At 37.9% G+C, this 13,567-nt stretch overlaps 1 protein-coding gene across 1 annotated transcript in view; it reads right to left on the bottom strand.

The window, feature by feature from the left end:
• The window catches only part of ATG10 (autophagy related 10), a gene marked incomplete at its 5' end in the record, with an annotated part of 87,098 nt that overhangs the window by 69,466 nt on the left and 4,065 nt on the right, over positions 1-13,567 (bottom strand). Inside the window, one exon of the mRNA XM_080638030.1 lies at positions 11,907-12,026. Within this exon, the coding sequence (XP_080494156.1) occupies positions 11,907-12,026 (120 nt within the window). The remainder of the gene's footprint in view (positions 1-11,906; positions 12,027-13,567) is intronic.

The following is a 13,567-nucleotide window of genomic DNA, read 5'->3' as shown; positions in this document are numbered from 1 at the left end:
AAGCAGTGTATTTTCCTGACCCAAATCATCCCTTTGCTCTGAATCTTTCAGTATCTTGTATACAGTAGAACTGAGAGTGTCTCATTGAAGTTGTCAATAAGTACGCGTAAGCAATGTCTGATCTACTCCAAGGCAAACCAGGGCAGAAAGATTACACAACATTAACAAGCTGATTTCAAGTGAAAAAAAACACCGGCTATGTATTAAAGATAAAGGAAAACACCTGTATCCCATACAAATTCACATAACCAAATTCCTTTCAGCTGTAAACTAGAGGAATAGCATTTTTAAATTGGGGTGCTCATAACCACCAAACTTAACACACTACCTTGGTAGTACCATGTCCATACCAGTACAGTACGAAAAAAAAAAATCTTATTTCCTTCACTGTGTTTTTAAAGGGCATACACTAAGACTTGACTTAAAAAAGGGAAGAAAGCAGTGTCTCCTCACTGTGCATTCGTCTGCATGAGGAAAAATCAGTTATTGTTACTATTGGCAACAAACAATTTATAAATCTAGAACATATTTTCTGCAGCATAAGTTCCTAAATCTCAATCAACTTCAGTGTTATTTAGTTCTATCTAAGAAGGACTAGACTTCAAAAACACAGTATAACTCTATAATGTCCTCAAGGAACACCACATTCTGACCTCAAAAAAAAAGCTAAATCACTATCTTCACAATATTAACATAAAACCAGCAATGGCTGCTTATTCATTAATAAAGCTAAGAAGTAAGATCTAGAGTATAGAAAGATTCAGCATGTAGAAAAGAAGTATGAGATGGAATCTTTTTCCAGTGTAGGAAATAATAACTGCTCTTCATAACAAAGGAGAGAAAAGGATTGTTTCATGTATCTTAGGACTGATCCAGGTGAACAGTTCAGAGACAGTGATGGCGAGATGGTGCTGCAGAGGAAACAAAACTATTGGTTAGACCTCACAGCTAAAAGGACGGTAACAATGAATTTTCTACAAAGCAGCAACATACGGAAGTTTGGTCATTTTGCCTAGTTCTCAGGAAGCCACTGCTGCTCACTATAGGGCCCTAAATCTGCAATATTCACTCCAAGCCAACGTACCTATGTGTTGCAGGTGAAACACACTGAAAGATGAATCATGTAACTGCTACAAAATACAGGCCCTTAGCCAGAATAGAAGTAGTGCTCCAATAGAGATGATCACTGTCCCTCGAACATTAGAGCATAATACTGCACCAGTACAGTTTAATTTAAAAGAAACAAAGGAAGGCATATATGCAAGACTGGCAACATGAAGTATTTTGAGATCCATCATAAAAAGGAAAATGCTAACAACTGACTGGACTGTGATTTTGTTTCCTTTGTGGTAAAACAGTATTGATAAACACTATGATGTCATGTTGCTTGTTTGTGAGCTAATGTCATAAACATTTGAAAAAATACAGTCTTGACAAAAAGGCAATGCTCTGCCTGGAGTTAGGGCAGCGCATCTCCAGATTGCTCCTGGAGCAGCCAAAGGCTGGGATTATGACAGGGGTATTACAATGTCCCTCAGGATGCTCTGGCTACTCCTGGTGGAAGCAAACGGATCCAAACCTAAGGTTCTGGTGCAGGAATGCCATTCAGAGCTGTGGAAACAAGGATCACTCTTCTTCACTCCATTCAGCCCTATTTGCCACCATCACTAGCTTACCACATATGTATGCGCATGAAACAGAAGTATACTTTAAAACTCAGGTTTCCAAAACACTATTTATGATTTGGTTGGCTCTCACATTTTCATACCCTGCACTGGCCAAACTAAAATACAATTCTGTATCAAAGAATTTCTGTGTCAAAGGTATTTCTATTGCTAAAAAATCCTTTCCCTTTACCTTCTTAAAACCAGGTTATTAAAAACGTACACGAAGAATTGTTTTTAGCAATGCAAGAATTTTAACATTAGACTTCTACTATATTTAACATCACCATCAGTTTTCATGGATAAGCTTGAGGCATAATCCTTTTGCACATCTCAGAGATCAACCAACTCCAAACAACTACCACCAACACCTATCATGTGTTCTACCAAATCCTGAAGTGAAGTCTTAGTACAAAAATGCAGTTTAGAGACCACACAAACTCAGAGTAAAATTCAGAGTAATGCATAGATGTGGGTCTTGTATGCATTCTAGTGAGTATTCATAGAATCATAGAATAGTTAGGGTTGGAAAGGACCTTGAGATCATCTAGTTCCAACACCCCTGCCATGGGCAGGGACACCCCACACTAAACCATGTCACCCAAGGCCTCATCCAACCTGGCCTTGAACACCACCAAGGATGGAGCATTCACAACCTCCGGGGGCAACCCATTCCAGTGCCTCACCACCCTCACAGTAGAGAATTTATTCCTTAGATCCAATCTAAACTTTCCCTGTTTAAGTTTGAACCCGTTACCCCTTGTCCTATCACTACAGTCCCTGATGAAGAGTCCCTCCCCAGCATCCTTGTAGGCCCCCTTCAGATACTGGAAGGCTGCTCTGAGGTCTCCACACAGCCTTCTCTTCTCCAGGCTGAACAGCCCCAACTTTCTCAGCCTGTCTCCATACGGGAGGCGCTCCAATCCCCTGATCATCCTCGTGGCCCTCCTCTGGATTTGTTCCAACAGTTCCATGTCCTTTTTATGTTGAGGACACCAGAACTGCACACAATGCTTCAAGTGAGGTCTCACGAGAGCAGAGTAGAGGGGCAGGATCACCTCCTTCGACCTGCTGGTCCCACTCCTTTTGATGCAGCCCAGGATACGGTTGGCTTTCTGGGCTGCGAGCGCACACTGAAGCCGGCTCATGTTCATTTTCTCATCGACCAACACCCCCAAGTCCTTCTCCACAGGGCTGCTCTGAATCTCTTCTCTGCCCAACCTGTAGCTGTGCCTGGGATTGCTCCGACCCAGGTGTAGGACCTTGCACTTGGCATGGGTAAACTTCATAAGGTTGGCATTCACCACATGCCTGCCACATTTCTGAGCTGCACTGAATAAGAACACTGCAGTGTACAATTGTTCTGAACAACCTAGTTTTGGAGGCTTAACTGGGACGTATTTGGGATCTAGTTATTCATATGTGAAAAACAATCATTGTTTACTACTGATATTGTCCTCACAAACCTTTCATTCTCGTTATTCACAAGTACAGCCCAGTTTAGGAAATGCCACAACAGTACGACTTTACAACATACAAATTAGTTCTAATATATTAAATAATATAATAGGATGCCACAGTGTGGCCATCTGTGCCACCATAAGCACTGTTGATATACATACCACTTCATTACAAGGGCCTGTAGGGACAGGACAAGGGGGAATGGCTTTAACCTGACAGACGGGAGACTGAGATGAGCTCTTAGGCAGAAGTTCTTCCCTGTGAGGGTGGTAAGGCCCTGGCACAGGTTGCCCAGAGAAGCTGCGGCTGCCCCATCCCTGGCAGTGTTCAAGGTAAGGCTTGACAGGGCTTGGAGCAACCTGGTCTAGTGGAAGGTGTCCCTGTCCATGTCAGGGGGTTGGAACTGGATGAGATTTAAGGTCACTTCCAACCCAAACCAGTCTGGGATTCTAGAAGTCTATGATTATCTCTTTTACTCATGGTAGCTAAATTTCAACTTTTGGTAGAAAAGGGACAGGTGATAAACAATACATAGTAGCAGCAAAGCACTGTATCATGAATATTTTTTTGTTTTAAACAGTAATAAAACAAACAAAAATGCCTATTTTTACAACAATTCTTATTTAGACTACTACAGTAATACTTTTAAATTGAAAACAGAAAAAAATAGACTTTAATTTCTCACAAGCCCTTCCCATAATAAAACCATAGAAGCTGGGATTTCTGGATGTTTTGCCCAGGCATCAAGACACATCAACCTTGTGGATATCAAAACATTTGATGAAAAAGTCACTGAGCCTTGTACAAGAAGACAGTGCTCTAGCAAACAGAGAGGTAAAACACATAGCCCAGGTAGGTAAGTATCTGAATATGTGGTCTACATGCCTTTGTCACTTCTTTGTACATGTAATCATACACAGCTCTAAGATGAATTAGCATAATTTACAGGGCAAAGACAACTGCTGAGGTCCACTCAGGCACCATTTTTAAAAGCTATTTTTTTACACTTTCATAATAAGGCTTTAATTTACCAAAAGGTACATACAGAGACACAAAAAAAAAAGACAGACTGTACATTTATGAAATTAAATCACATTTTAAAAGTATTGAATTAAATTTTAACTTGAGTAATTAAAAAGTTTAAAATACTCCATAGTCTCTCAAAGTTAAGATTCTCAGAAAATCATCTTCACTTACCACAGTCTCAGTGTGTGCTCCATGGGAAACAGAGGTTTATTTATTGCAGAAGGAAGGCATTCTGCTGGGATTACGCCATGGTAACTCTGACTAAACTGTCACATTCAATTACCAAATCTGAATTAGTGCATCTTTTTCTGTGTTTGAAGTAGCATTCATTTGCTAATGTTAAGCGACAACTCTGAATACTAAGAGAGAAGATAAAAAGTTGGAATCACTCTATGCTAACATCTAAACTAAAAAGAAATCACTTTTGAAGGTAATACAGTATGGCTCTTCAGTTACTCCAAAGGCTTCATAATTAGTTTATGTATTTGCTTTGATGTAATTTCTAATTTTTGTGAATAGAAAGCATACCTATTGGGTGAAACAGAACAGCAATTAAAGAATGCAAAAGATAGAGAACTCAGATCAGAGTCCCACCACCCACAATGATAGTCAAGCCAACAGCATGTCATCGAAGCCGCTGAAAACTAGATGTAACTAACTGTTAACAAGATTTGCCAGGATACCAAAGTGACACACAGAAAATTATCTACAAAGGTCTGTGCATGGGAGACAGAAACTTCCCTTGTCTCCAGAACTTTACAGGAACAGAAGCATTTAGCCTCTTCCACGAAGCTTGAGACATCCCATCAGTGAAGTCACCCAGACACAGGACGTATCTGGGATTCAAATTACTTCTGTCACCACAGCACTTTTCCTTTATTAAGGTTTCTCCAGCTCAAGTAAGGGGTGTAATGTCTACACCAGTTTCTTCCAGCCTTGATATTTCTAAACAATGTCTTTCTATTGCCAAGTCTTTTCATGTAGAAAACAGTTAATAAAATCCACACCAGAATATTTTCTTGTGGTTTAATAAAGGCTAATTCCATTTTCAGATTAATATATTTTTAAGCAAAATCACAAGCATCTTCACTGTGTCTTGCAACGCACTCTAGATCTCCTCAGACTTAGTGGTTTCTTGATTCTTTTTTTTTTTTTTTTTACACTATGGGGCACAAACATGTTCTGTGGCCCAGCTAATGCTGACTAGCAACATTTTGGGTAGCAGCATCAAAGGAAGAGCTTAGTCCCAGGAGACATAACAGAATTGGAGTAAGAAGCCAAGTGTGACGAAAAGGGTCTGAGTAGATCCGAGACAAACTGAAATGTGAATACTTCCTTCGTATCAAAGCTTTCCACACCGGCTTTTCAAGGGAACATATTCTGGGTTGAATACAGAGGCAGTATGATTTACTTCCCTTCTCAAAGCAACAGGGAAACTATCAAAAAGACGAAGGGTAAACTCACCTGTTTCTGAGCAACTGCACTGCTCCTAAGCGCAGATAGTTCATTAAAAACTGATGTTTCAGCTGAGTATGTCATAATTGATATTCCCCCTTTTTACTAAGGTCCTTTCATTACTGCCTGCAGTGACTGCTGGATTCTATTAAATGTATTTACATTTTTCTCCTTAAGTACTGTTCGCTGGGTTTTCACTTCACATGTTTTAACCATCCAATAAATACTGTAGTTATGCAGATGTTTACAGTGAGTTCATCTTATTTACTTTTGCACAAAAAAAGGAGTTGTTATTAATTCTAAAAATACTGGACTTGTTTATAGAAAAAATATTAATAATTATTAAGAATTGTAATTTTTTTAGTTGTTATATACTGAACAGCACAGTTGAACAGCAAATCACGTGGTATTAGGAAGTTTAAGAAAGATGTCAAACTCATTCCCACATCCTCCATCAGGCAGATCTTCGCTAACACCAAGGAACCTTTGCCAGCAAAGGTGGAGTCCACGTAAAAGTAACCATGTAACTTACTCAACATGCTTGTGAAGTTCAGCCCTCATTTTCCAAAGGCTACTTTTGAGTCTTAACAGACCTTCAACATTCCCAACATGCCCACATAAAGTAGCAATGGCCCTAGCTTCAGAAATGGTTCCACGCTGACTCACTTCTTCTGCAATACCCAGAGGAGCTGAGACAAACCACCCAGAGAGAATTATTACTCCAAGTTATTGCCTCCCTTGAGCTATTTGAATAACAAACAAAAAGAATGCATAAAGTGAATCCAGATTTTTCTGTTCTGCTCTTTTAGAACATAAATTCTTTGAGGCAGGAAGACAATCTCTATTTTAAATTTTTATAATATTCTTCACTTTATCAACAATTCAGATAGAAATGTATGTAACTGTTCTGGCCTTGCTTGAGATGCATCTACAGAGCACTTAACAAAAGCTGGAGTTGGATAATTGTAAATAATGAAATCTAGAATGAAAGGCATAATTTCAGTGCAGTTGCCTCCCTGGATTCAAAATAAAGTAAGTGAAATATGACTTTGTAGCATTTGAATAGTTTCAGTCACAGGGAGGAAAAACCACTCCAGACACCATGATACACTTAGACTGGAAAAAGAGATGATTGAAAAGAGAAAAAAAGTTTACAAATACATAGCGGTATGCTTCCAGTTTCAATAGAAGCAGAAGCTACTGCCTCGGACAGTCAAGATATCAGTGCCACGAGCATTCCTCAAAACCAAGCCCAGGTTAAGCTCATCAAACTGATCTTCATTGCATCTAGTCTCACTGAAGAGCTTGGGATGAACAACTTACATGAATCTCTGCTATAAATTTGGGTAATATGAGAATGTCACTATAGAAATATTTGAAACATGTTTCCACGTATCAACTAAGTTATACAAAAGAAGATGTAATTTCACGTTCATTGATACAGACCTTGACAGATCTCTTGGCAGAACATATCTGACTTGGATCAAGAAAGAATATATACTGAAGATTGTTGTTAAATTAGCCAGAACACAGTATCGTGGTTACACAGAATTTATGCTGTCTGTGGAGAAGTATACATGACACTCATCTGGCATAAAGTCAGGAGAACACAGAAAGACAACAACTGATTCAATAAAAATTTAACTAGAACACAACTGCAACCTACTAATTTTCAAATGGCACCATGTGTTTGTATTAGCTACTTGCTTTGCATCTCATGCTGTTTTCCTTCTCTTGGAAGGTACTCTAAAAGATTTATGTACCCTTCAGCTCATATAGAATCACAGAATCCTACCCTAGGGACTGAATCTGATCTCACTGGTTAGAAGGGTGTCCTCCACAAACCTGGCCCAAAGTTTGTTTATGGTTAGTCATAATGTCATTAGTAGTTTCTGTTTATGAAGCCAGACATTAAAACAAATACCTTTATTACACCAAATTCACAGAAATCAGAGGAACATTCTCAGTCCCCTTCTAGTAAGATGCCAAATGGCAGATGATGGCAAATGAAACGAATGGTCTGCATGAAACAGTATTCCCAGGCTCGACAACTCAGTTACTGCCAATATAAAGACACAAATTTTCCAAAACTGCTCTGTTACTAGAATTTAAGCACACCTGTTTTCAGATACCCTCCTTCATAGTGTCAGTGAATTTATGTGGACATAAATCCATATGAGTTCATAAGGTAATTCGTCTACTGCCTAGGAGAGCTCAGGAATTAGCAAGAGTGTGTCTGGAAACTAGCAGATATCAAAGGATAACAAGGAGACAGTCTGAATTCAGCAGGCTTGCCAATGAGCTGAAGAAAACATCAATTAACTATTACATGCATGGCATAAGCCTTCAAGCTCCAGAAAACTGAAAACATGCTTCATTCTAGGTAACATGACAACTTGCTGCAGTACAACACACTGCCAGCCAAACCTGTTCTTAGCTTCTGCTGTATTCCTCTTGGTCCTATAGAGAAGACTGCCTTCAACACAGCAACTTACTGTCCATCAACTGACCCCTAGTTGTCACAATACCTGCAATACAGGAACCTCCATGTAAGTAAGCTGTTCCAACAGGAACTGGAATACAACAATTCACACTATCACCACCACAAAGAAGAGTGGTACTTTGCCACGCTTGCACATGCAGATCCATTGCATGCACTGAGTACACATTCTGATCTCCTGTATGACCAAGGCATTCCACTGCATAAGCATGCCAGTGACAATGTAGGGATTTCAATCAAAAACCTAAATCAATGCCAATTGCTCTAATGGTTTATCCTTAAATCCCCTTTTTTAATTTTTAATTGCTACTTTACAAAATACAGTCCTCAACTAAGGTTGAGCTTCACTGTTGAAGTGAAATCTCACCTTCAGTGAAGTCACCAGAAAAAATTGCTACTACTTTTAAGGAGCTCAGATCTGTATTTTGTTGTATGAGATTTTGTTGTATGAGATCCACATGACAAAAGGCAGACATCTACATCCAGGTTAACCATCTAGCTTCCCTTGATCATCAGACAAGCAAACCAGACACTTTCTAGCTCATCTTCTAGAGAAGACATCTAAAATAGGTTGACTGATTTATACCCAAAAATGCATTTTTTACCTCCTCAGGCTGAAACAAAGATCTAAGTGACAAGCTCTATATTGCAGATATCTAAAATAAGCAGAAAGAAACCCACACAAAAATTTATTCTTGGTTTTCAGAGGAAAACACATCTTGTATAAATGGCAAAAAGCATACCACATACTAGAGACTGCTCTAGAAAACACCAGAATACACAGTTATTCACCACTCCTTCACCAGGAAGGCTCCAAATATTCAAATACCAGACAATGAGATGGAAAACTGGAAACATTAACTATCCATATGACCAATGAGCTGAAATAAACTGCTCGAATAATTTTATCGTGTTCTCTGGAGATGCCATAAAATTAGCACATTTTTGATGCTGTATTGACTGGTAACTGATTTGCTGTTTTAATAATGTTGCTTCAGTTATTCTGTATATTTTCTGTACTGTACCACAGACTTCACCATTTCTTCACAGATTAAATACAAACAGAACAGGCATTTTTGCTTCTCTGCAGTTTCAATATCCTAACTGTACTCTTTGCTACAACACAACATACTCACCGATTTACTCAACATCACCTCTCCTCTGATGTGTCTTTGGTTACTTAAATAGGAGTTAAGTACTCAGTATAGATAACTTTCCCATATTTCCACCCAGCTTCAAAAATCTGACTTCTAATTTGCATCCTAATTTTCACCTTGCCTCCCAAAATTAACATTCTATTTGTAATCTCTCAACTGACTTCCCAGCAAGAGGAGAGGAAAATCTTGTGGCCTCATATGGCCTGTCATATGCTACAGTACATTTTTTTTCCTTGTCTTTTTGACAACACGAGTCGTTCCTAACATTGGATATTGATTCAACTTTAATTTCCTTACTGTTCCTAGTTTAATTATCTTACATAAAACTATATATGATATCTCCTACCATGCCTTGAAGATCTGACTACTGGCAGATGGAAGTACCTCAGTAAGACACAAGTAGTAGAGATACAAGATAGAAAAATCTAGATCATAACAGTAATTCTGAAACCGAAAATTAAATAGGCAACTATCAGATGACTTTTTTTCAAAATAAATTAAAATTCTTATCTAGAGCTCTGTCAGAATTCAAATATATAAAAATAAAATTTACGAATTTTCTAAGGGAAAAAAAATGCCGAATATTGAAAGCATGTAGCCAGTGGAAACCTTTCCAACTTCTAACAAGACCACAACTTTTGCTGAACTCTATTCGACAGAATATATTCCAGTAACTTATTGAAAGACACTGCAGTAACTCCATAACACCAGACTCTTAGAACAGTGCAACAGCACTCTCACATTGAACATCCGTGGAAAGAATACACATCCTATACAGGCACTGCTGTGCTTGAGCAAATTTATCCCCTACAGAGTCACCGTTTCCATCTTTCTCCTTAGGGTGAAATGCATAGTTTTAATTTATGTATCTGTAGCAAATTTCATTTTCCAACTTACTGGTATGCTTCTACCATTTTCTAGATTAAATAACTTTTAACAGCCTGGGTAGCCTTCAGTTCAATGAAGAACATAAATTCGACATAATCTGCATTAGTTAGGCAGTGACTATTTTGGAGAAGAAACTCAATTTTTCTCTTACGCATACCCTCACGTCTCATAACCTACAATATTTTCCAAGACCTTGCTTCACTCTTCATCTGTTCTAACAAGCCAGGCCTGAAGTATACAAACAATGTCATAGTGACAAGTAAGTAACAACTTCTGAAGCACTGTTAACCTTCATTTTAACAAATACTAGAATGCAAATTAAAGGAAAACTTAAAACACTTCAGCTGTGACTTACATAGTATGCTTATAACTGGCATTTATCAAACAAATGCAAGGTTATGGTTCTAAAGATTATACAGCTTCCAATTCGTATCAAATCTGGTGTACCAGCTAAGGGGTTGTAAAATGGTCTTTTTTTTTTTCCAGTTGACTGAACAAATTGTCTTGCTGATAAAAGAACCACATCTTGTTTACAGCTTCCTTGTGTCACGAGAACCCTTGCTGCTCCTCATGGCACTCTGTGGGACCAAGGTGCTGTTTTAGTCCAGTCCTGTACTTGCACTAGTCACTTGCACTGAGTAGACAAACAATACAAAGACCAGGCTTCCTGCCAGTGAAAGTACTTTTCCTCTAGCCAGATATCTGCTTTCACAAAATTTTTAAGAACCAAACACTTTTTGATACCTACCCCTCTTCAAAATACAGCTGAAACCTGTGAGTGAACTAAAAAATCAGTAGAAATTACTACCCCACAGACTATCAAACAGCATGGTAGTTTTAAGTGTCATTTCCTTCAGAAATCAGGCCAAAACAACACTCATTTCAGAACCTGTACCAGAGTCTCTGTGGAAGGAAAAAAAAAAAAAAAGAAAGAAAGAAAAATCAATAGGCTGAGGAAAAAAGAAAAGGAACTGCTACTGAAAAAGGTACCTGGAAAATACACCATCTCCATCTATCCAACAGTTTATAGTATACAGAATGCATTGTTTTCAGTCAATTATAACCCAAGATTTCTCTTCGTATTTATTATGGTAACAACAAGACAGTGAATATCTACTGTTATATCTTGATTAGTCAGTAATCTGCAGGTCTAAAGCAGAATCAAACAATTAAGTAATTATTCAGATCAGTTCACCATGGGTTTAATGAATCATTTTCATTTTCTGGAAGAAAGAATTTTATTCTTCTTCAAGAACACCAGATCTATTTTATTTCCCCTCACCTGTTTCAAAACATTGCTCCATAATTTATGTTAGTTCCACAATACAAAAATATACACTGATTGTAAAATCTTTATACGCAACTTATTCAGTAAGTATCACTTAAATGAGTATTAACCTAAAGTTTTCTTTATTTTTTAATTAATATTTATCCCTAAGATAACTAGATTTTAATGCTTAATCTTTTTTCCACACACACAAAAGCTTCCTTAATGCTGGTGAATCAAAGTGCAAAGAGATATCCTTCCATGAGGAAAACATATATATAAAAGATGCTGGAGCCTTCCCATTTCATCCCAGTTCTCATCACTAATAGAGCTGTACACCTGAACGAGAACAACTACAGGAAAAATAATTAAAGCCACTGGTAAATCTGAAATCTTTCTGGCAGGATTTAATTTAATAGTATAGTATCTTTTAAAAATCCTGTTCATCATTTATTTTACAAACATGGAAGTCTAGAACGTGTACTTACTTCAGCATGTGTAGATAATGCTTGTTGCATGTTATCACTGCATTTCTCCTTGAGATCTGGTGGGATGCTTCTATTTCTTACTTGGAAGTGTGTTTTACTAAGATAACCATCACCAAGATCCTGTGTTCAGAAAACAAGAAAAAAAAATTTCTGTAACCAAAATGCTAAATGCTATCACTGTTCTAGAAAATAAACAGAGCATGGTATTCAGGTGTAAACTCCAAGTCTTTTTATAGTCACCAACGACTGCATTGCTTTTCAGCATCTTTTCCCAAGTAGTTTACACTAGCTGTTGGCATTAAAGGAAGTCAAAGACCTGAACAGTAAAAATAAAATTTTATACAGCTATTAATTGAATAGGACAACTGCTACCTGGGAATCAGGATATGCACCAAAGAACAGGAAGTCACTGCACCAAGATCATGAAGAGATGAGCAGATATTAATGATTTTGACCTACTTCTAGCAATGCATACATGCCTTTATAAACTTCCCAATTCTTGCTAGATCAGTTTATTTTTGCTCTGTTCCCCCTCTAAGTTTCTTAAAGTCCTAAAAAAAACCCAAAACCCAAACAACAAAAAAAACCAAATCAGCAACACTTCAGAACTCATGTGTGCAGTGTCACTACTGGCTCTCTTCTCTTTATCATCTCTGAGGGTCAAATGTAAGAGAAAAGAGACAAAGCTGTACCTTATCCCAGTTTCTTTTTTATCATTCTGCTTCCTAGGGCACAAGGTCTACTCCTGTAAAAAGCCCTTTTGCAATTTCAGAGTGGCGGGAGAAGGTTTTAGGAGCTTTCTCCCCTTGCTGACCTGGCTGTCTACACACATATAAAAACATGTATTTTTTTTTTTAATTAAAAGCAAGAGAACAGAAAAACTTTAGTAACAGATCACTGGAAAAACACTCTGAAAGGGAGAAAGGGTATAGAGAACACAAAGAACAGTAGCTGCATGTTAAAAACTTGTTTCTCAAAGGAAACAAATAAATAGGGGTTTTATTAGCTGTTTCATTACATTTTATTTTAAACAAACACAGAAAGCATATGCACAACATCTGATGAAAAAGGATTCTATTCAGAACAGTCTCTCTACAAAGTTCATTAACGTAGCATTAAATTGTTGACAAGGCTGCAAATTTCACTTTAATTTAACTCTTTGGTTAATCTGTCATTGCTGACACAGTTTTATCTTATGCATTCTGACCTTTAAATCAACACAGGTTTTATTCCAACACATTAGTTCTCTCTTTTCAAGGATACTGTAGAATATATGTACCTCCAAAATCCACTCTGGGCTACTCGTTCACTTTGTTCTCACCAAGTTTCACACATTAAAAATTATAATGCTCTCTACACCTATTTTTGTCCATGAATTTTTAAGCATGAATCATACTATGTTTGTGTATTTCATGTGCACACACATATACACCGCTTGTATACTTCAGCCCTGGCTTACAACTTTTCCTACTGCTTGCCCTATTTCCTCATTAAGCCTCACCAACAGGATGAATCCGTCAAACTTCGCTGGATGTCATGGGTGCAGAACCAACTGCAGCCTGTGCAATGGAGAACTGAGCATGCAGAGGGCAACAGTGACAGAAAAATTAATGCTAACTTGCCAATGCAGCAGCCACTTCCCTCAGCCTCAATGCTCTCTC

The sequence above is a fragment of the Psittacula echo genome (genome assembly GCF_963264785.1).
Source record: "Psittacula echo genome assembly, chromosome: Z".
Classification (NCBI taxonomy): domain Eukaryota; kingdom Metazoa; phylum Chordata; class Aves; order Psittaciformes; family Psittacidae; genus Psittacula; species Psittacula echo.
This window is presented reverse-complemented; position numbering and strand designations above follow the sequence as displayed.